At 45.3% G+C, this 24,975-nt stretch overlaps 1 protein-coding gene across 1 annotated transcript in view; it reads left to right on the top strand.

The window, feature by feature from the left end:
* LOC146857440 (uncharacterized) overlaps positions 1 to 24,975 on the top strand; it is a 103,764-nt gene that overhangs the window by 35,579 nt on the left and 43,210 nt on the right. Inside the window, exons 4-9 of the mRNA XM_085647959.1 lie at positions 255 to 414; positions 5,164 to 5,334; positions 13,581 to 13,672; positions 14,594 to 14,751; positions 18,401 to 18,504; positions 24,142 to 24,366. Coding sequence (XP_085504085.1) covers positions 255 to 414; positions 5,164 to 5,334; positions 13,581 to 13,672; positions 14,594 to 14,751; positions 18,401 to 18,504; positions 24,142 to 24,366 — 910 coding nt within the window. The remainder of the gene's footprint in view (positions 1 to 254; positions 415 to 5,163; positions 5,335 to 13,580; positions 13,673 to 14,593; positions 14,752 to 18,400; positions 18,505 to 24,141; positions 24,367 to 24,975) is intronic.

Genomic DNA, 24,975 nt, shown 5'->3' with positions numbered 1-24,975 from the left:
TTGTTGATTTTTATTGGAGGGGCGGAATGGATTTGGCATGCATGAAATACCTTACAGGCGTTACTAAGCACATTATTGTAGCTTCTCAATGCCTTTATTTCAACTGTACAGCCTTGTTAAAATGCATACATTAGTGGGTAAACCATATGAATTAATTGATCTTACTGTTGCTCTCAAGCACCCCATACACTGTGAGGGTCACAAAATCCATCAGTCCATGTGCGCGTCCAATCCTCCGCTTTCTCCATCTGCAGCACCGATCTGCTGTTCCGCGTTGCTGATGCCACAGCCACTGAGGTCCGAGCAAAGCACAACTACTTCATGTCCATTGGTGACTACAGGGACCACACTGGCCTGAGCTGCTTCAGTCCTGTCGTCAACATCATGCGGCACCCACTATGGGGGCGCAACCAGGTAAGCCCGCTGTTTGTCCAAACTCTGTATTTTAAAGCATGTGTTTGTGTTTGTGTGTGTGTGTGTGTTGTGTGTGTGTGTGTGTGTGTGTGTGTGTGCGCGCGCACTTTTGTGCTATATGCTTTGTGATCCAATGTCAATATGAGAAGAGTTATGTGCACAGGGCTTTTTACCCATGCCTAATTATGGAAACTGCCTACTGGTTTCTCCTGTAAAAGTTGTGTTCAGTCCCTAGAACTGATGTCATTGGCCATTGTCATGCCTGGCATATGCTTGAAAGGTGTATGTGGCATGTGTGGGTTTCTATAAGTTTCAAAAGGTTCATTGAGGCCCATTGGACACTACGGGCCCGATTCACAAAGGTAGACTGAGACGAAAGTCTAACTTTATGACTTTCGGTTTTCACAAAGGATATTTACTACTCGTAAATGCCCTTGTGAATACCGAAAGTCGTAAAGTTAGACTTTCGTCTCAGTTTACCTATGTGAATCAGGACCTACGTGTGTGTGCTGCCCCAAATCGAGGTCCACTCTGGGCATGGCTGGTGACGTCCATCTTCGACATCCCAGATGCAGGTACACAATCTCCTGTACCACTGCCTGAATCTGAATGGAGGAGGTCTCCAGCCTATTCCTTTTATCCGTAGTGTGGGTTTCACTGCCTGAGCAAAACCCATCCCACACCTGTCACCTGTGTTGTGGCCACGGACCGACTGACCGTAGCGGGCATCGGGCATTTTCTTGGGAGGCTGGAAGGGTGGGGTCGCTTTTGCAGCAGTGGGGGCTGGTTTTGCGTTACTGGGGGCCGGTTTCGCAGTGTTGCTCCAATATCGGCCCCCAGTAACAAAAGCAGCAGTGCTTCACACTTGCACCCCCACTTCCCCAGGGGAGTGGGGTGGGGGTGGTCCTACACAATTGCCAGGGCTGCTTTGGGTTTCCAGTCTGGCCCTGATTGTGACTACAGTGCTCCCCAAAGAGACTAATGCACATAGCACCCAAGCCAGCACAAGACAGGTCAGCTAAGCAGGAAGCCCACGAAAGTGACCGCCCAGTCCATCAGGATTAAAATTGCTGCCCTCTCAACCAGTATTTGGTTCATCCAGACTGACCAAACACCAAGAAGGCTCACACACCAGGTAAAGAAAGGACCAGGAGAGGAATGTAAGGGTGGTTGCCATTTTCCTCCAAACTAGACCTAAGGGAAGGAACATCTGTGGTGTTGCCTTGCTGCTTGGCCCGGAGACGGAAGGAATACCAACGTTCTGGCACAAGGATCTGAATCGTGTCTGCCAGGGGGAGAGACTTGATCCCAGGAGGACAGCACAGGGCCAAGCCAACTGGAACAAATGTTTTTAAACGAGCTTGAGAAACTGAAATTGCACAGGAGCCAAAAGACGTCAGAGCTATAGACCTGCCTCTATCACATTTAATATTGGGAAGGTGAGTCTGTATCGTCCTTGACATGCCTTGTGCCAATAGTGTACCTGTACCTGTCTTCAAAACTCCATAGAAACCAGTAGAAAGTCTGCCTTTAACCCCCGACATGAGGTTAAACTCTATCTATAAAAGGAGGCCATCTTAAATCTGGAATCAAGTGATCCCTCCTTCTGTTCCTTGCAAACGTTTAGATATTGCTGGTTAAAATAATGATAACCTTGCCAGTGGCTACCACTGCCGGTAAGGCTCATTATGGGCACCCTTGGGACCTGTAGGTGCCCTGCCACTCAAACATTTCTACAGATTCTGAGATTCCGGCCTGTGAAGAAAAGATACCCATTACACACGCTGGGAACTATCCTACTATTTCTGAATATTGCCATCGCTATACAAAGAGGTGAGTTGGGCCCTTAACTAACCATAGGACTCCATTATTGGACTGTGCCTCCCAGGCAGGCATGAGTGAACCGACACCGACTCACCAAGACAAAACCAAGAAAACACAAGACTTTTGTTGTGGGTGGGAAGAATTTGGTTCAGGTGGTGGATTTTGAGATTAGAAAATGTTTTCCCCTTTCAAATGCCAATCTTAATCATCGCATTGGGCTATTATTAGGGTTGAGACTTTTTATTCAAGAGTATGCTTGAGCACCAAGTCGGATACCTCAAAACAGAACCTGGTGGCTGCCTGTATCCTTTCGAACATTCCTATGTGTTTTTAGAGGCCTAACTGCTTCAGGTAACTCCACCTGTAGCATGCTCCTAGGGCAACACTGTCCATAATGATCAATGTTACCTGCAGCTCTAGAGCTTACCATAAGGGCTCTAGAAATACATTTGGTGTTATAATTTAGGCCCAGAAGATGTTAAGGCTGTGAAAACATAATCATATATTCATATGTATTGCAGTGTTATTGTTCCATACATATACTTCTGTTTCGGTATTTAACAATATATTTTATAATAAAAACTGGATGGCATTTCTTATTGGTTTGAAGTGTCCTTCAGCCTCAATTATGCCTGCTGAATTCCATGGCTTTAGGAGCACTGGGAGTGAGCTTATGCAGGGCAGCCAGTACAGTCATTTCTGCAAAGCATAGCCTCGTTTCCAGTGTTGTCAACAGGAAGCTGAATTTTCTAAGAATGATGAGCCTTCTATTGTATTCATGAATTATATCTTCTCATATCACTTCCTCCGGGAGAAGATAATGCGACCTGTACATTAGATAAGATTTTGCTGAAGGTTTTTGTCACCTGATTGGGTTCTATAGACTTGTCTTGGGAGAAAATATATATAAACTGTTCTAAATTATATGAATTTTAGTATTAGGCTCCAACTGACCCTTTTCTAGTTTGATCTCTGGTCAGTGAAATGACAATTGCCTATTGACTGTGTGCAATTGTTTGCTGTGCTGCTTGCTATTTTTGCATTAAGCGCAGTATAGACTTGTGGGCTTCACAACTTATGTTTTATTTTTAACAGGGTGTTTTGGGTTTCATTGTCTATTTTAATTGTAAATATACCATTTGTTTTCCTTGTTATTAAAGTTCCTTTCTTATTACAAAGTAGAACACTCATTCGATGTTAACTCTCAATAAGTTTATTTATTGCGTCATAGTGATTCAAAGGCCCTTACTCAGGGCTGGATTTGCCAGATGCTGGAATTCTACCACTTCTTGGCGTATGTCCTGACCACCCTATTTAGAGTGCAAAGGGTCTTTCTGCACTCCAAATTGGGCAGATGAGATATCTACCACTTTTTGCAAGATGTATGTCCCACATCCCAGAAACTCTAAGTAAGGTCCCAAACCTCCTTTCTTAGAGTTTTGCTGACAAGCCACTCTGTCAAAACATGGACAATGTCCCATCTGTTGTATTTAGAGTGGCATTGACTATAATAAACTTGTAATATAGCGGACATGTCCTCAGTAGTTTTTTGACTGAGAGCCTGTCCGCCAAACTTTAGATAAGGGTGAAAGTCTCTAAGTTCCTCCATAAGCCTCAACAATTTGCCCTTACTACCTTGAAAGAGTCAAGTGCCTTACGTTTGGACAGTTAAAGGTTAGTGGGCCTCCCAGTTGGCACTCTAAATTGGACAAAGCACCCAAGAAAAGGCCTTTAGTGTACCAATAACACATTTCTTAGTGTGGAATGCAAATTATTGAAGGCTGTGAAATAAGTATCAGCTTAAAGGAGCCATGGAGAAGAATCATGGACAGACAGCAAGTTCCCCTGCATGTATCCTCATAGGCAGAATATAAGCAGATCTTAATGAAGACAATAGGTTGACACGTGTCGTCTCTTGTTCGTGTGTTAGCATAGTTTCATAGAGAAGCACAAAGTGAACCTCTAAGCCCATGTAGATTGGCCAGATCCATATCTTCTTTAACACCAAGGGCATAATCTCAAATATGTATTTACTATGTCAATTAAATGATTCCTCTGGTCTGCCCAAGACGTTTTGATCCCGTGGTTTCCGGTGCTCAGCACCGGCACTTAATCATCAACACCGGCGCTTTTCATGAGCACCAGCTAAGGACACAGTCATTTGCGGGGAGATGAGATAGTTTGCCCAGAATCACAGGATGTTGAGCCAACGCCGAGGCTCGAAGTCGTCAGCTCTGGCTATTCTGCCACATCCTCTACCCACTTTCATGGTTGGTTCTGTTTTAGGTGGCACTAACAGGAGAAATGGGCTGGTGCAAGTTAACCCCTGACGAGAGCCCGGCACTTATATTTTTACAAATTAACCGCTGATTATATGACAGGATTGCTTTATTTGGTGCCTTCTCATAAAGGCAAATTACTCCACTGCAGGAACTATAGAACCCAGCAGTGGACTCACCCAACTCTGACGTTTTCCCGCTTTTAGGACTCCTTATGATAAATTATGTTACCCATCTCAAGTGGGCTATTCTTTGACTACCAGTAAAAGCCAGACTTCAATTTAAAATCTTGACACTAGTAATTAAATGCATCCATTCCATGAAACCACTATATCTGCTACTGGGTATTTAAGTGCATAACTTTACCGCCATTTCCTCTCGCTCTTTAAAAGTAATCTTCTCAGTGAAATATTTAAATGTCTCACATTTCTCCTATTCTACTTTGTGCCTATTTGGATTTTAAACGTCTCTCTCATATCCCCCTTTCCCACACCCACACAGTATTTACACTTATTGGGAAAGTGATTTGCCTAATGTATGTTACTGAAGCCCTGAGATACAGCTGGTTAGCATGCTTATGAATACAAAACCTGCCCCCACCGCCTATGTTTGTCTGACACATCCCCCATCTTGTCCTCCCCTGCAGGAGACATACGGTGAAGACCCCTACTTGAGTGGAACCCTCTCCGCAGCCTTTGTGAAGGGGTTGCAAGGAGCCCACCCCCGCTACGTCAAGGCCAGTGCAGGCTGCAAGCACTTTGCTGTCCACGGCGGACCAGAGAACATTCCAGAGTCCAGGTTCAGCTTCAACGCCAAGGTGAGCCGACTGCCCTGATGAGGTGGCCGTAGAAGCAGAAACCGTCTTGCGTATACACCTACCAGCCACCGCAGGTCTAATACTAACTAAAGACCACCAACGAGTAAACGGCTACAAAGAACTGTCCCCTGTAGGGAATGGTGGAAAGGTGCATGCCACAAGGGGAGGCCTGCTGTGTGCTCGCAAGGATCTTTCTGGGCTCTCCACGCCTAAACCTGGAGAGGACCTTTACCTGTTATTGAAGCACATTAGTCCAAAGCCAGAAACATCATATTTAATATATTTATAGAAATATACTTTTAATAAAAAAGAAAATCAAAAAAGTCCACAGACTACCATTAACACAAACAAGCGATATCTGCTGATTACGGTCCTCATTTACATGAGATCATACACACATCTTAACGTTCCTTGTCAGTCCCCAAAACAATCCAGGACTTATTTGTTGCCCCCAGGTTGTTATTTCTGTCTTTTACCATTTGGTAGGTTTGCCTGCCCAGGGCGACTTCTATTATAGCATTAATGCCCGCTGCCGAGGGCTATACCAGTTGTTAAAGGCCCTGAATCCTTCAGTTCGGGCCTATAACGAGGGAGAGTGTCAAAAGTTACCCATACAAATAAATAATCATAATGTATGGTTTGTGATGTCCCAAGATCGTCTTGAAGGAAGCACATATGGCCATTTGCAGCGCATGTTTATGTGTGGTATGATTTGAAGGGAGTAGGGTCATGTCATGTGTGTGATAGGTTGTGCGTCAAATTTTTAGGGCTGAACGGTGTTTGTGATTGATTTAAATTTGTCGATGGGATGTGTTGCTTTATATGTTTAAATGGCACTTACATGAATGTTGTTTGAATGCGTCACGAGTAACGCAAATGTTTAAAAGCATGAGAGTGACGGGATTGGTGTTAATGGTTTAAGTATTAATGATGTTGTTTTTTTATGTTGAATGTGTGCAATGAAGTTGTGAAAGAAGTGTATCAATGATGTATGAATGAGTGGTAACTATGAGAATGGTGTGTGTTGGGTGTGGACTTGTTTGTGTATGTGTGTTTATACATAGCTTTGTGTGCTGGGTTTCAGCAGCATATATTTTCTCTGCCCAGCAGTGTTATTTGTTTTAAATGTTGCCCTAGTATTAATATCTCCCTCCAGAAGACCACTGGCAGAGTTGTAGTGAGCCAAGAGTGTCCTCTCTTTCCCGTATACCATGGCGAGTGCCTCAAAGCCCTTAACATTATTCTCTTTCTCCAGAGGTGCACTGTAAGGTGCCCCAACATTGTAATGTATTTCCAGAAGAACTTTACCACTGCTCAAGGATACCAGCATTGTTATCCTTCTCTAGAAGAGCTCTGCCCTGACAATGCCACAGCATTGTTCTCTTTCTCCAGAAAAGCCCTGTAAGTGTTATGGTGTCCAAGCATTGTAATTTTGGTCCAGAAGAGCATTGTCGAGCTTCAAAAAACCCAACATTGATATTTTTCCCCGAAGATCTCTGACTGACAGTTCTACAACTTTGTTATATCTCTCCAGACGAGTAGAGCCTCTCCTGAGAGACGCCAGGTTAGTTCACTCTCTCTCCATCTCTCTACTGTTAATGCCCTGTCACCAGTGGCGGCTGTTCCGATATATGGCGGAGGAGCGTGGCCTCACTGCTTTTTAAAAGACACACAATTGATGGACGGAATGCAGAACAAATCAAAACATTCACCCCCAGTCAAGAGATCTGGGTTAAATCCATCAGTCTTTTGCTCACCATGCCACCCCAGTTTAGACCTGGCCATATGCAAATCAGTCCTGACCCTGTGCCTCATGGGAACAGTCCTGCCCGAACTGCCAAGCCAGGTCCTCCCTGGACCGGAAACAAGCATCTTAGGACCGGTTTCAGGGTTTCACTCCTCTTCAGCCAGGATAGCTTGATTCCAGTGGCATAGTGAGCCCGGAACCCACATCTGGGCATACCCGGCGCACTTAGGGCGAGAAAGCAAGAGACACACAATTGATGGACGAAATGCAGAACAAATCAAAACATTTACCCTCAGACAAGAGATCTGGGTTAAATCCATCTTTCTTTTGCTCACCATGCCACCCCAGTTTAGACTTGACCATATGCAAATCAGTCATAACCCTGTGCCTCATGGGAACAGTCCAGCCCGAACTGCCAAGCCAGGTCCTCCCTGGACCAGAAACAATTATCCTAGGACCGGTTTCGGGGTCTAAGCAGTGCAAATAAAGGAAACAAAATGATAATAACTTTGAGTTATCATTTTATGTTTCCATGCTGCTTTGCGGTTGGGCGGGCGGGACTGCTCTACTCTCGTAGCAGGGCAGGGGAGTAGTGGTTTGCCCACTTCTAAGTGCACATGACTGGGACCGGAAAAACATTAATGTGCACTTTCCCTGTTCTCCACGCAGGCTGCATTACAGCCTGTGTGGCAAACATGCTCAGGCCCCCATTCCCTGACTGAGCATCGAACAATGTCACTCATTGGTCAGGGGAGCCTGGCTGGGCTTCCTGTTCCTGACGGAGGAAAGCAGGAGCAGAGACGCAGGACCCGACGGCACGCTCAGTAATTTTAGTTTTTTCTTAAATGTTACATTGCGTCGCTCCCCCACCCCCATGGACAGCCCCCCCACGCGTGCGCCCTGCAAACCATGAACCGTGCCGGCCGCAACTGCCTATCACTGCACCAAGCAGTGTGGTCTGCCTTCCAACAATAGACTGTCAGAACAGTGGTATTCCATGGACACAGATTCACCTAAAAGCTGTCAGTAGTGAAAGTGAGCTCAGGCACCCTTTGTCCCCTGATGATTGTGATGTCCAACAAGGACTGAAGACAAGGCAGGTACAGGATTCTTAGTTTATTTCATCCAAAGAAGCCCCTCGCTGGTTGTCTGAGACCTTCGATGCAGATACCTCAGCTAAACTTCTGATGGGTCATCTTCAAACTTCACATACCACAGCCCTCAGCCGGGGTATCCGTTCTGGAGGCCGCCCATCCTCGTCGCCAATAATTATGTTATGTCCAATAACGAGTGAAGAAAAGGTAGGTATAGGAATATTAGTTTATTTCATCCAAATAAGCCACTCGCTAGTCATCTCATCCTGTGCACAGCCCGCTCGGCCAGCTGTCTCCTCAAGCACTCAGCATTTGATTTCAACATTCCACTCACACATTCATATCACAAAACATTGCGTGTCAGACTGATACAGGGATGCAACAACTACTAACGACATGCATCAACAACATAACTGCATAGCATACAACAAGGACATATGAGGATTGAACCCTTCTGGGGAGGGACCTCACGGATGTAGAATGGGTAAGGGTCCTGGAATCCCCCAAGAAAATATTGCGGAACACATGATTAAAATATGTACAATTTAATTATGTACACATGACTTATTTAACACTGCACAGGATCTTTGTTATCTTTTGGGGGGGAGCCGAGGTATTGCCCGCGATGCAGTCAAGACCACGCGGACTTCCTACATATGACCTGGGACTGTAGGGTCACGCAAATATTTTGGCACACTATCCTCCCCGCGCTTAACTCTACATTGGGACGAACACTTGCTTGCGTTGCAGAAGTCTGTTTGCTGGGACTTTACCCTAGGCCGCCAAAAAGGAAAGCGGGAAACAGGTTCATGGATCTGGCACTGGTGCTGGCTAGGAGACGTATAGCAATTGAGTGGAAAGCACCTATGGGATCGGAGATGCCGACTTGGGCCGGGGCGGAGGAAAGGGTGCTGCGTAGGGAGGAGTCGAGGGGACTGCGATTGCACCCAATAGCAGACCAGTGGAGAGACCTACTGCATGCCTGGGAACACCCTAGCTCTCCAAGCAACACGGATGGAGACAGTGAATCCCCCCTCAGTCAGCCTGATGAGAGAGACTGGGATAACCCCGATCATGAGGACTAGACCCATCCCGTGAGAACGACTGTGTGGCGGAAACCCCTGTGGGACAGCCCCCCCCCCCCTTCCTGGTACAGGAGGCGCAGACGATAGTGACTGACTGTGCAATAAATAGTAGTGGCATGCTTGGATGCCCCTGGAATATGGAGTTTCTCTCACCCCCCTCTCCCGGAGGGCATAGACTGAGATTTATGGTGCTACATAGTTAGAGGGTGCTGCGCTGGGCATAGACGGGCAGTTGGTATCCTAGTTTGTTGATTTCCTGTTCGATTGAATCTTGTACATGCATGACCTGGAGATGGCATGGACATCATATACCGAGACAAAACTACCCTGAACGTTATGAGTCTGTAGATTCATGCAGGGCTCAGTGGGCATGGGAACAGGCAGCGTAAAATGAAGATGTGTAATCGCGAATTTGAGGGTGTTCGTTGTTGGGGATTGTGCCTACGAGAACCTTGCTTATAGTTATGCTTGAGCTACAGAATGGTTAAGTACTTATATTGGAATCTGTCTTATACTACTCACCAACATATTTGGTTATCTGTGGCTTTGGAAATGTAATCGCTGTAATGAAAGTAACAGATACTGTATGTGGTCTATCATATGTTAAAATGCCAATAAAAATGTTTAAACAAAAAAATACAAATGTGGATTAAACCCTCACCCCACCATTAGTGCCTAAAATCCTTCTATTTGTTCAGAGGCAATGGGAAGCAATCTAGAGTAATTTTAGAACCCTGATTACTTTGTTTTATTGCCACTGCCCACATGACCCTTGATACTAGGCATCTCAAGAGCAGTGCTAGGAGGCGGAACCAATGGGCAAGCTACAGGTAGCAGCTGTTCATGCAGACTATCTTTACACAAAGTCCTTTTCCGAGTCACCCAATGCAGATGTTCTCTCAGCACTGCCCTTTCTAGTGTTAAAGGACATCAGTGGTGTAAACTCAGGGCCTGGCTTACACGTCAGAGCACAGATTGAACTCCGTCATGGTGACGGAGTAAAATACACCGTCGCCATCCTCCAAATTTAAAGTTGTCCGCCGGCCCAATGGACAACTCTAGTCATTGACAGGAACAGCTGTCACGGCAGATCCTGTCTATAAGTAAAACGTTTGACAGACCGCTCTGACATGACGGCTACCCATCAAACCTTTAACAAGCTTTTGTTTCTTCAGAAACAAAATCCAAAAGCGGTGTTTTGTTTAAAAAAAAAACAAAACTAATGAACCTTTACCATGGGACACAGTGCTTATGACTCTTATATGAATGGCATGGCTCACTCTGTCCTCACTTTTGTGTGATCATTCCTAGAAATTCAGAGAGCTTTTAGGAGATGGATAAGGGGAAATGAGGTTTCCCCTGCGTTGATTGAGGTTTGTGTACCACAGCCACAGGAGGCGAGGAGATCCTCTCATTCCAGTAAAGAGGCTGGAGGGGCACTGCGGAATTCTGCAAAATGTTGCCAGCTTTCTCAGACTTAATAAACATTTCACCTGGCATACCTTGCTTTGCTGAGTATGAATACCAAATATAAATTCTGTCTTTTTTGAAAGAGTGAGAGAGAGAGCTAAAACAGCACAATAATGCGTCTGTGGGCATGAACACCAATCCAAAGAAGTACCCGTTTTCTAGGACTATGGTTTGCTATTTTCCTCCATTTTTCCTCAAACATCCCTGAATTCTAGTATCTATGCCTCTTCTACCCTGCTAGCAGCACGAGGTTTTAGTTCAGGCTGTAAAAGAAAACAAAAAAGTAGGCTAGCACAAGCGTTTAATGTCAAAAATAGCCATAGCCAACAAGCTTTCAAAATAGCCATTTGTCTAATCAATGGACCAGAGCTTCTCTTCCAATCAGTTGGAGCATTTGATGCTAAAATCCATACATTTTGGTGTTACATGTATACACTTTTTCACAATGCAAGTGAAGGGAGGTGGAACACGTGATCAACAGAAACCCACAGATAGGCAGTAATGAGTGGGTGTCAGGCTCCTGTTATGGGAAGAATGCAAGAAGTCTTTGGAACAAGATACATTTTTCACCAGCAAAAGGCGGACTCAACTAGTTTCTGAAATTTTTGCTTCAGTGTGCCATCTTCAGTTTGCCATCTTCAGAACAGGAAGGCGCCAACTAGAACGGTTTAGCTAAAATGTGCTGTGTGCAACACAGAATAACAAATGAAAACTCACTTAAAATTCATCAGTTGCGGCCGACACAATGGAGTGGTGGCGGGGTGGGTGGAGGGGGCGCAGGGAGCATGGGGGGGGCTAATAATTTTTAAAAAAGAAAAAAACACTTACCTGAAGCTGCCGGCCGCATCACTCCTTGCGCCTCCGTGTTCTCCCTGGTCTTTGCATACACTGGGACAGCAGCAGAGACTCCCTGTGCAATCCCTGCGCTGCCCTCATGATATCAGAGTAGTACGGGATTGGCCTGAGCTGGCTGCTGTGACACTCCACTCAGAACAGGGAGTCTGTGCTGTTTATCCAACACGGCTGTTCAATACAGCCCGGATGGAGAAACCGAAGTGTGCATGTGTGTTTGGCAAGCCTGAGACGGCCGGCCAAAAAACACATGCGCACTTATAAGTGCACAAACCAATCCTCCTCCCTTCTCCCATGGATCAGAGCCAGGAATTGAAAATAAAAATATTATAGTGTATCGTTTTATTTTTCACCTGCTGACTTTGACCCAGTGGGGCGGCGCTCCTCCATTATTGCAGAGGAGCCACCCCTGAATTTCATGTAAGTGTGTAATAATGTTAAGGCGTTAGTGTGCTTCAAACAAGTACAAAAACAAAATTACAATTGATTCATAAAATATATCAGCTCACGTGGATATGTGTTCTTGTAGCAAAGTAATCGTTAAGCCATATATGTATATGAATTACATTCTCAGGGGATTCATGTCAAGAGAAAATTCTGTCCATGGTGTTTGTAAAGTAATTAGCCAAAGCAACAAAATAACACAACACATTTTCGTAAATGTGTATTAGTGCACATACAAGCCTGTGCATCCTTATCCATTCCCGTGCAAACACAGGCATGTATGTGTATTCACTTGCATTCTTGTGGTTTCATGTAAATTCACATGCATGCCCTGGCATGCTTGTGTGCAAGCACTAGAATTGTAAATAAGTGCACAGTCGTGCCACGCAGACTGGCTCACATTTGTGATCGCGCTTATGGTAACGCATACATGTGCAGACTCACACCGGTATATACACTGCTACTCTGTCGTATGCGCCTACTACACATATACATTCAGCTGTCCCAATACACTCTTACATGTCACATACATACTCACACACACACACACACATACATGCCTCAGACGTGCAGACCCATATATCCATAACACACTGAGAATATGTTTTTCATGGCCTTGCACTAGAAGAGAAAAAGAACTGGAGACACTAAAGGCTGTAACACATGAAAATGACCACAGCCTGCCTGACAAAATGTCCTATTGAAGAGCAGAAGCAGGGTTTGTATTGCTGCTTTACCTCTATTCGGACAGGACAGGAGAAAACAAAAGGACATTTTACACAAGCCCCCGCTGTATTCTGTTCTCCTATACTTAAGTGATGCCTGGCCGGACTAAAAAGATAGGGTAACGTACCACTAACACAAGGCATTGCAATGTGGCCGACAATAATAACCAGACTCAACCATGCCTAGCTTTCCACATGTCATGGCAGGCTCTGAGGTAAGTGTTTTATTTATTATAATTTCTTCTGTTTTCATGTGCATGTGTAAAAAAAAAAAAAAAAAAGAAATGCGCATAAGTTAATACAACACCTTTGAAATGTATGTGGACCCACATTGATGTCCATGCCAGGTCAGCAATAAGGGTGTGAGAAGCTGCAAACTGAAACCACTGGCTTATATTTTTTAACCCTTTGTTGTCTTTACAAAATGTGATTTCGGAGAAGTAAAAAATGGTAAAAAAGGAAAAATGTTTTTGCAATTTTCCCCACACCGCAGTAGTGTGTGTCCTGTGATAGGCATAGAGGAAAGACTGCAAAATGTTGCAGTCAAGTTGCAAGAGAGACTATTGTGCTCAGCTACAGAGCAAAATGGTAACATGGCCTCACAGCTACTCACTACTGTTGGTGAGCATCCAAAGTACTCACCATCCCTACTGCTAATAATGGGGCGACAGCAGAAACAATACTCGGTCTTTGTAACGAAGCTGAGAACAGCCGATTCAGCCATGCACCTTCACACGAGATATGAGTGCCCCGTCCTGCAGGAGTGATACACACAAAACAGTGGATACACCCTAACCAGACATTCCCTCTTGTGTCCCTGATCTAACAGGTGCAGGAGCGCGACTTGAGGATGACGTTCCTTCCTCAGTTCCAGGACTGCGTGGAAGCAGGGAGTTTCAGCGTCATGTGCAGCTATAACAGGTATGGGGTCGCACAGTTCTTCCCGAGCACTCTTCCACCCTACCTCTTCATGTCGCCCGTCCAGACGGGTCACATAAGGACTAGCATCTGCAAACAGGCCTCCAGCCTTCCACAAGACTCCGCTCCTAACAGCATCTAGTTTGTTACATTATACACAACCACAGGAAAGTTGCCAGTCTCTGCTTTTCAGAACAGATTCAGTGAAGTGGCTTCTCACAGTTCTACAATGAGAGGTGTCAGACCCAGTTTGGGTGGGGGCACAGGGAAGGCAGGGGGCTAATGGGCCACAACCATAGTGGGTTGGGTTGTTTGACTCTGGTGTCTTGGGTCTCATCCTACTGTGGTTCTCCAAACTGGGCCAAATACATTCTTTCTGCACTTGACTCCGTGGTAGTGATGGTGAGCTGTCACTACACCCTCTACAGTGCCCTCCTTCCCATTCTATGGTGTTCCACAATGTCTGTGGTGACTTCCCCTCAATTCAAGTTTAGGCAAGAGTAGGCACGTCACTGAATTACAGGATTGGCTGTATGCAATGCAACACTAGGCTCTATCTTGGGTGCCAGATGCAAAGGGCACCAGATAGGTTCTAAAGATGCCCTTATACGTGGCTTAGGTACGTTCAAATGTATCCTTGCAATAGGTGGAAAACATCCAAGCTTGATGACTTTGGAGCAGGATGGTCCCTACTTCTAACTTAAGCAGGAATCAGTGGACTTATTCTTGAGAAGGCTTGGGAAAAAATCTTGGATGGGAGGGAGCTTGGGAGAAACGTGTCTAGTAGCATTAAGAGAATCTGCTTTACAGTTTAGCCTTGCTCTTAACACTGGGAGGTGACTTATTCTGGGCCAAGCTGTGCTTTCCTCTACTCCTCCTTACGCAGTGGCATTCTTACTCTGACATAATGATGACTTCCACTAGAGTCAATGGAGTACCTGCCTGTGCCAACGCGAAGCTTCTGACTGACATTCTGCGTGTGGAATGGGGATTCCAGGGCTATGTGGTGAGTGACGAAGAGGCCTTGGAATTCATCTCACGGGCACACAAGTACACAAGCTCCTTCCTGGAGACCGCCATTGGTGAGTATGGACGCAGTAGTAGATATTGTCACAAGTATTGAAATGCTGATGGAGATTAACAGACGTACACATCACAGCATACAAAAAACAACTATTTTACACAATTTCCTTATAGCCAACCCAGCTCGGCTGCAGCCCTTTGTCTGTCACCACAAATTTCCAGGCAGGTGGTTAGAATAGGTTAGACTAGAACATGTTCACTGAGAACAAAACGTCAAAGAACAATTTCCCCATAAAGAAGTTAGCGAACCCCTTAGTAAATATTTACACATAGCAGTATGTTTCCCTTGCAAGAAGTAATAAGCACGAAAAACTAGCAGGGACAGTATCTATTTACATGATTCTTCAAACAAAAGATGATTGCCAAGATGGGGCCAGAGAGCATGCCTTTAGGTTCTATTGTGTATAACCTGACCTATCAGTGAAAATAATTAAAATTACTTTGGTTCCAAGAGTATCATAAAAGAGGGATGCTAAAAGGACGCTCTGTCGCAATTCTCCTGTCTCTGGGCGTTAGGATTCGACTACTCCTGGGATGAAAACATTTGTAGAATATTATAAAACCTCTAAATCTCACGTAAGTTTCTATTGTGAATTGTATTTCTTTACTTATTTTTATGCAATATTTTTAAATCAATAGTTATTTTTGCAACCCCTTGAAGTGATTACTCTATATTTATATATCCTTTTTGATGCCTAGTCACTGGTAAGGCTTCTAAGACATTTTCTTGCATGTTCTTTTTATAACATCAAGGAAATTCAAACAAACCAAAGAATGACAAAGCATGTTTGCAGGCAGTGATGATATCTCAGTTCAGATTATAATTCATGCAAGATTCCATCTTGGCTTGGGCACCATGACCCCTTAGCAATTGGTAAGCCATCTTGGTCTGGGAAGCTGAAGAAAATTGGTAGATTCTGCCCGAGATCTTCCGTTACAGGAACGGCTAGCCTCAGATTAGGAGACTAGAGCGGCAAAGATGCTAGCAGCTAGAGAGTGAAAGAAGTGCCAGCAATCCCTATGGAATTCCATCTTATCCTGCAAGATCGGGAATGTGAGACCGCTGTCCCTCCTGCCTCCCCTGTGGAGCAGCCATTTTGGGCCATTGCACTGAGGCCCTTTGAAATTACCTTCTGACCTCAGTAGCCTCTTTGAACCTAGGAAGCCTCTTCTGTTCCTAGAATGCCCCTCCCCGACCAACTAAGCATTAACCTCGGAGGAAAAAGACTGGAGTGACAGAGCAGAAAACGTATCGCCATGTTGTTTTATGAACACTTGCACAACAGTTGATTCACTAAAAAGTTAGTGGTAGTGTTAATGATGACAGGCGTCCCTTTCCCACCAATGAGATTACAGGGACATTACAATATTGGTCCCTTAACAACATTCGATTTGATGGTGAGTGGGTAGTGTAAAGAAAAGCAATGGACACTTCAGTAAATGGGACTGTTCAGAGCTCTGTTTACAGTGTGTTTCTGCTGATTCTCTTATGGTATCTGACACACAGGATGTCAAAGGCAGTGACAGGGATACCAAAGGGTAAACCACGGCTGCTCCCTACCCGGCTGTTCCCTGTCCACCTCCTGTATAAATGGATAACCTGAACAGTCAAACATGTAAATTTAGACAGTCAGTATCTGATTGCTGATTTCCCTCTTATGACGCTGGTCTTCACCTCCGCCATCTTCGCACCTCTCACACTCACAGCCATTAGAAGTCTCAGGCCAGCTAATTTGACAAGCCCTCTAGAAGCTAGTCTTTGTCCCTCCCATTACCTCCACTCCATCTCTGGTCCAGCCTTTCATCTGGCAAGTCAAGTGTCTGTGAACAGCCAACCCGCATCCATTGGTCAACGTCTGTCTGAAAGACCTCCCTTTGTAACACGTCAAGAACTTCTACAGAGAACTGCAGCATATCAGTCTGGTCGTTATGGACGTCTCTGATCTCCCCTAATTTCATTGGTACCCGCTTCCCATTTGTCCTTTGAAGCAGCTGCCACCAACGTGTAGTGCATGATACCCTTCGAATGTAAATAAATATATAATAGTGTATATTGGTGCAAGCATCTCCTCATTTTTTTATATTTTGCAATTCTGCATGTGTAATGTCACACTGTTTATTTTTGTTTGTTTAAGTGGAAGGAAGTTGAGGTACATCATTGTTGCACATCAGACATGATGTTAATACACTTCAAATCTGACGCCGTCTCTTATACGGCCTGGAAAAGGGGAATCAACATCAGATGAAATTAACTTCGTAGAAACTGGACACTTCCTCCCTAAAGTCCTCTGGCATCTTGCTCCCCTTGAATAATTCCTACTTGGTAGGGAAGCCACAATCCTCTCTATCAGAGGCCAACAACAGACGGGCGTGCAGAGATATTTTGTACAGGCGCTTGCTGGGTTTACCAGCACTCTACTTCAATCCGGCATGGGCCCATCCGGGAAAGGAAGGGGCTTGCATGCTATGCAATTTTAAGCGTGAATCATGGTTGCACCTCCTGTGCTGCTGTTCCACTCTTGATGTCATCAGGAGGGCCTTGCTGAAACCAATTTATGTGACGCAGGCGGTTGGCACTTGCTTGGAGGCTTCATTGGTATACTTCACCCAAACCGATGTAAGAACTTTATGGAAAATATGTCAAGCAACTCAGAGATCAATTCTGACTCCGAGCCGCCGAGTCCCAGTCCATCATCTTTACCCAAAAACATATAACAGACTACTGCACGCAGAAACCCTGAAATGGGAAATTGGTGTGTAAGGGGTTCTCAGTCTATATATTGTATGAAGCACTTTTGTCTTCATCATCGGGGGCGAACTGGGAAATGATTGTCAGTTTCTATAATTCTCTCGTCATTAGTCCTAGCTCCAAGGAGATAGCTGAGTGAAGCAACCTTATGCACCACGCAGCACACTCTTCCCTTGCCACAATCCTACCTATGCACTGTAGACCAAGAGACACTTTTCAACATGGTTGCTTGGAGAGGGGAAGGGTTTACCATAAATTAATTAACCCCGCACTGCTATAATCCCAAGGGTTCTTAGACTTTATCTGGTAGCCTCCTTTATAAATTACGTCAACCTCTTGCACCACGCACTTTAAACACCAAGTACTTGGTTTTAACCGTCCTCTTGTTCACGCATTTTCAACTCATGAGATTTTGCTAAAACTGAACTTTTACTCCCCCTTTCTTCATAGAAGGGACCTCTATTTTAGAAATAATTTTAATGGGATTGTAAAATATGGATTTTGATAAATTTCAGTAGCTGAATGGCTGTTACTGAATATTGTTCATCTCTAAATTGTTGTGGTTTTTATTAACAAAACAATAAAAATTGACTGACGCTTCAATGCAGAAGTGTTTGATATAACAGAGGGCAGAGGAAGGATGGGAGAAGGATAGAGGCAGAAGAAGGACAATCTTTCACCAGCAGATTAGTCGGAAATCACGCACAACAATCCATAAATACAGATGTATTGGAAAATCGGCGTCAACTAAATAGTTGTTTCCTTCTGTACACTAAACATCCTGATGTCCAAAAAGGATCATTTCCATGTGGTTCAGAAGAGTTTGTACAGTAAATTGTATGCAGCCCCTGATATGAAAGTGAGCTGTAGCAGTGACAGTCTTTACTCTTTTAACGTAGCCTCGGTAAACGCCGGATGCAATCTGGAGCTCTCCAACAACCTGGCAGACAACGTCTTCATGACGATCAAGGAAGCGGTGGCGCATGGGAATATCTCACTGGAGGTAAGCAAGACTCCTCACAGCATCTGCTGTCTCTTGGTGAGCTCCCCAGCTCCCCAGCTCATGGCTACCGGCTCTAAAGTTGTATTTTATGGATGAAAATGAATCGTTACTATAACTGCCTCTCCTTCTCTTTGAGGTTTACTTCCTCCTGGTGCCGATTCATACTTTCTTTTGCGTTTGAAGCTGCCTTGCTCCCAAATCAGCTTTATTTCGAGTTTGAGGCTACCCTGCTTTTGTTGCTACATCCCAATTTTTGAGCTCGAGGCTATCCTTCTTCTTGGCGCTATCTCTGACATGTTCTCTTGACTTGAGGCTAGCCAGTTTCTTGTGTCATTCCATCTTTTACTCTGAGTTTGAGGAGCCCTCCATATGGTGTCACGGAAACCCCTTTCCCTTTATGTGTGGCTACTTCCATTCTGGTTCCAGATGAGTCTTTCCTCTGAGCATGAGGCTGCCTGGTTTATATTCTTGCTCAAGCCTATTAATTGTTCGAGGCTACCTTGCTTCTTGTACCCCAGCGGCATTTTGCTTTAAAGCTCTCCGTGTCGGTCTGTCCTTCTCTCTCAGTTTAAAGGTACCCCCCAACTGATGAACACGTCTTTTGTCTACGTTTGAGTTTTTATTCCTTTGGTGTCTCTCGAGCCCTTTCACACTATACTGTGAGTTCACGTTTACTCTGCCTTTATTGGCTTTTCGTCCTTTCTACTATTCCAAAGCAGCCCTACTCCCTGTTCTGCTCCGTTTCATCCTTTTTAGGTTGAAGCCTACCAGACAGCGCCGCTGTCTGTTTTGCTTACAACTTTTTGTGGGCATTCGAAAAGCTTCACTGGGCACTGCTTATGATTGGCTTTGTGGTTTGTAGCTCACATTTGCTTGATTTCTATTTGCTGGCATTATTTGTTTTAGGCTGTCCAGCTTGAGTTCGTCCCTTTCATTGCCCATACTTTATTTACAGTATCCCTCCACTAGTGTTCGATTTGTGTAAACAGGCCTACAAATCTTGTTCTGATCTTGTCATATTTGCTGTGCATCCAAAGACAGAGGTCAAATGTCAGGCTCTGTCTTCCAGGGAGCTTCGTGTTTACTTTTCTTTCTCTGACTTCAATGTGAGAGGATTTATGTGACAATCAGGGTCTGCTGGAGGAAGGCTGTGAAGTGTGGTGGAAACAAATATTTTAATACGAACAAAACAAATCAATACATTAGGTTATGACACTTCCACACATTGTTTGTGCGCTATATGCTTTTATCAGTAAGACTGCATGTCTGTGCAAATGTGATGGTCATTTCAATTGAAAATGTGTTGTCTGTAATGGCAGTGCGCTACCACACCATGCATACTCCACTTTAATCTGCACCACTCCGTGCCACTGAACTCTACTCTGCACCACTTCATTCTACACCACCTCACTCTACTTCTCTCTACTCCACTCTATTTCTATTTCTATTTCTATTTAAAATTATTTGTACAGCGCACATACACCAGCGGTTTCTTGGCGCTCTATGCCAATGCACTCTACTCTGTGCCACTCCACCCTACGCCAGTGCTCTATATGCCAATCCATTCTACACTGCTCCACTCTTGCCACTGCATCTACCCTGCACCACTCCACTCTGCGCCACTTCATCCTACTTTAAAACAATCTATGCCACTGCACTGTGCACCACTGCAATCTATGCTGATCCACTCCAATCTGCGCCACTCTACTCAACTCTGCCCCTCTCTACTCTATGCCACTGCACTCTACTCTAACCACTGCACTCTATGCCAATGCACTCTACAACACTTTACTCAAAACCAATGCACTCTACACCACTGCCCTCTACAGCAATCTACTCTGCATCACTACACTCAATGCCACTATACTCTACTCTGCAACACTTTACGCCACTGCACTCTACATCATTATGCTCTACGTCACTGCACTCAATGCCACTCTGCTCTGCACCACTCTAAGTCACTTCACTCTACGCCAATGTACTCTACATCATTATACTCTGTCACTGCACTCTATGCCACTCTACTCTGCACCACTCTACGCCACTGCACTCAATGCCAATGTACTCTACTGTACACCATGGTACACTATGATCTCTCTTCTACTGAACTCTGCACCACTCTACTCTATGCCAGTCTACTCTATGTACCTCTACTCTGCACCACTCCACTCTACGCCACTTCTACTCTGCAACAATGTGATTTATGCCACTGTGCTCTCCTCTATGCCATTCTACTGCACTCTACGCCATTACACTGTAAGCCACTCTGCTCTGCATCCCTTCACTCTTCGCCACTGCACTCTACACCAGTCTACTCTAAGCCACTCTAATCTACTCTGAATCCCCATTGCACTCTACAACACTGCACTCTATGACACTCTACTCTATGGCACTGCACTGTAAACCACTTCACTTTACTCTAATACAAATTACTTTACGCCACTGCACCCTAAACCACTCTGTTCCACTCTGCACCATTCCACGTTATGCCACTCCACTCTAAGCCTCTACAATCTACCCATCGCCACTCCACTCTACTCTGCACCACTCTACTCTATGCCACTGCACTTTACGCCACTCTATTCTACATTGCTGCACCCTATGTCACTTCACTCTACACCCGTCCACTTTAAGCCACTCTAATCTACTCTGCGCCATTGCGCTCTACGACACTACACTCTCCATTGCTACACTCTGTCATGGCACTCTATGCCAATGCACTCTACACCACTCTACTCTGCACCACTGCAATCTATGCCACTGTGCTCTACACTACGCCATTCTACTGCACTTTATGCCAATGCACTGTACACCAGTCCACTCTAATCCACTCTAATCCACTCTGCACCACCGCACTCTACAACCCTTCACTCTACCCTGTATCACTATACCCTACCCTGCTCCACTTCACTCTACTCTGAAGCAACCTACTCTACGCTACTGCCCTCTATACCACTTTACTCTTCGTTTTCTACAATCTCCCCTTTGCCACTCCACTTTACACCACTGCACTCTATGCCACTCTGTTCTACATTGTTGCACCCCTATGCTGCCAATGCACTCTGCGCCAATGCATTCTATACCACTTTACACAAAACCAACGCACTACGCCACTGCAATCTACTCTGCACCACTTTACTCTGTGCCACTGCACTCTACGCCACTCTACTCTATGCCACTGCACTCTATACCAATGCACTCTACACCACTTTAATCAAAACTAACGCAATATGCCACTGCACTCTATGCCAATCTATTCTGCACCACTGCACTGTACGCCACTATACTCTACTATGGAACTGCACTCTAATGCCACTGCACTCCATGCCACTGCATTCTATGCCACTCTGTTCTACTCTGCACCACTCTACTCCTCACCACTGCCCTCTACACCAGTGCACATTACACCATTCTACTCCACACCACTGCACTCTACGACACTCTTCTCTGCAACACTGCACTCTGACACTGCATTATATGCCACTTCTCTTTACACTTCTCTACTCTACCCACTCTACTATGCACCACTGCACTCTTCGTCACTGCACTCGACACCACTTCAGTGTAGTCCATTTCACTCTACTCTTCACCATTCCATTCTACCCCACTCTACTCTGCGCCACTGCACTCTATACCACTGAACTCTACGCCAGTGCACTCTGCTCTGTACCACTCCACTCTATGCCAGAGCACTCTACGCCATTACCCTGCACCACTGCACTCTACCCTGCACCACTCCACTCTACGCCACTTCACCCTACTCTGAAACAACCTACTCTACACCACTGCACTCTGTCGCTGCATGCTAGACCACTGCACTCTACACTACTGCAATCTAAGCTGCCCTGCTCTACTCTGCACCACTCTACTCTATGCCACTACTCTCTATGCTACTCTACTCTAAAGCACTGCACTCTATGCCAGTGCACACTACACCACTTTACTCAAAACCAATGCACTCCACGCCACTGCACTCTATGTTGCACCACTGCACACTACCCCACTCTACACCATTGAGCTCGGTCACTGCACTCTATGCCACTCTATTCTACTCTGCGCCACTGTACTCTACGCCACTGCTCTCTACACCACTCTACTCTGCACCACTCTACGCCAGTGCACTCTATACCAATGCACTCTACTTAACACCACTGCAGTCTACAACACTCTACTCTGCAAGACTACACTCTCCACTACTGAACTCTATGCAATGCTACTCTGCACCACTGGACTCTATGCCATTGCACTCTATTCTGCACCTCTCAATTCTGTGCCACTCAGCTGCACTCTATGCTAATGCACTATACACCACTCTTCTCTGTATTACTCCACTCTACACCTCTGCACTCTACGCTGCTCTACTCTACACCTGTGCACTCTACCCTGCAGCACTCCACTCTACCCTGCACTACTTCACTCTTCTCTGAAACAGTCTACTCTACAATACTGCACTTTACTCCCTCTACTCTACTCTGCGAAAACTCCACTCTGTGCCATTGCACTCTGTTTCACTGCAATCTACTCCCCTCTACTCTGTCACTGCACTCTGCACCAACGCACTCTACACCACTTTACTCAAAACCAAGGCACTCTATGCAAATCTACTACGCACCACTGTACTTTATGCCACTACACTTTAGGCCACTCTACTCTGATAGTCCACTCTATGACCCTCCATTCCATTAAACTCTACTCAGACACTCTATACATCTATATGCCACACCACTCTACTGCACTCTGAGCCACTCTGACATTACTCCACTCTGACACTCTACGCAACTCCCTCTGTGCCGCTCCATGCCACTTTACTCCACTCCACTATTCCACTCTATGCCACTTCACACCACTCTATGCCACTCCACTTTATGACACTCTACAATACTCTACCCCACTCTATGCCATTCCTCTGTACTATCTACTCCACTCTATTCCACTCTACTCTACAACACTCTACTCCATTCTATGCTGCACTCTCTACACCGCTCCACTCTGCTCAAAGCTACTCAACGGCACTCTATGCCACGCCACACTACGACACTCTAGTCCACTCTATGCCACTCTATGACATTGCACTCTATGGTACTCTGCGATACTACATGACACTTCACTCCACTCTGCTCCACGACACCCTACTCCACTCTATGCCACTCTACAACACTCCACTCTGTATCAAGTTTATTTATTTAAGTGTTCGGTCTTGACACTCTATGACACTCCACTTAACTCTACGACACTCTACTCCCTCCAAAATACTCCACAATACTACGGCACTCCATGACACTCCACACCACTCAATTCTACTTCACGGCTCTCTGTGACTCTCTATGGCACTCCATAACACTCCACTCCACACCACTCTCCTTTACGCCACTAACTTTAGCCATGCTGAACAGCAGCCACGCTCGTGTACAACATTGTTAAAACATATTGTCAAAGCCAATTGCTCTTGAGTAGGTGAGACCTATTGGTTCTGCCAATGCTTGTTGAGTTTGACACTGCCCTGTTTCTGTGCCAGTTGTTATATTTTGCAGAGGTTTCTGCCGGCTTCTTATTGGAGTTTGAGGCTCCCATGCTATTGATGCACCTCTCCTCTTTCTGCTCCACATCCTTGTCAATGTCTACTCTCTCCTTCCGCAGACTGTCAGGGAGAGAGTGCGCCCACTGTTCTATACCCGCATGCGCCTGGGGGAGTTTGACCCCCTGGACATGAACCCCTACAATGCCTTCAACTTAAGCATGGTGCAGAGCGAGGCCCATCGGAACCTCTCCCTGGAGGCTGCTCACAAGAGCTTCGTTCTGCTGAAGAACACGGCGAGCACGCTGCCCCTGAGCCTAGGCGACATCACAGGGCATAAGATTGGGGTAAGTTCCTGCTACAGGCCATATTGTGTACACGCTGGTGAAATGCGACCATATTGTGTTCAATGGGAGGCTCGTGGACCATCAAGGACAACAAAAAGCAAAGGCAATATGTTTGACAAACTGATATTATCATGAATATTCATTAATGCCGTTTACATGCGTTGCATGCACAAATGCCGCATATCACATCAAACTCTGCCCTGTTGGTTTTGCCAGCACTGGGATAAAAGTAGGAAACAAGGCTTGCTTTCTCCACAGACTGCATATAGGACATCAAGAATTGAATTGGATGAATCGCGTACTGATCAAGTACACTTTTCAGATAAAATGGACACTTGTGCATTCCAATTGAGGCACTTTCTGAAAGTTGGAATGATACGCCAACTAATCAACAGCATGAGCTGGGAGAGTAATACTCCTCTGGAGGTAGAAAAGCCCACTATCTCTACATTAAAGAATTAGTAACAAGAAAGTATTTCATGCGCGTGTATTGTCAAGCCAGACCTAAAAAGCACCTCTAATTCATACATTACTTTGTTTTGAAGACAAGGAGCACACATATACAGTGGCTGCTCGTACAGAATGGTGGCACGGGGCGGAGGCTGGGGG

Source organism: Triturus cristatus, chromosome 3_2 (genome assembly GCF_964204655.1).
Source record: "Triturus cristatus chromosome 3_2, aTriCri1.1, whole genome shotgun sequence".
NCBI lineage: Eukaryota > Metazoa > Chordata > Amphibia > Caudata > Salamandridae > Triturus > Triturus cristatus.
The sequence above is the reverse complement of the archived record's forward strand: the minus strand, read 5'-3'. Positions and strand labels throughout refer to the sequence as shown.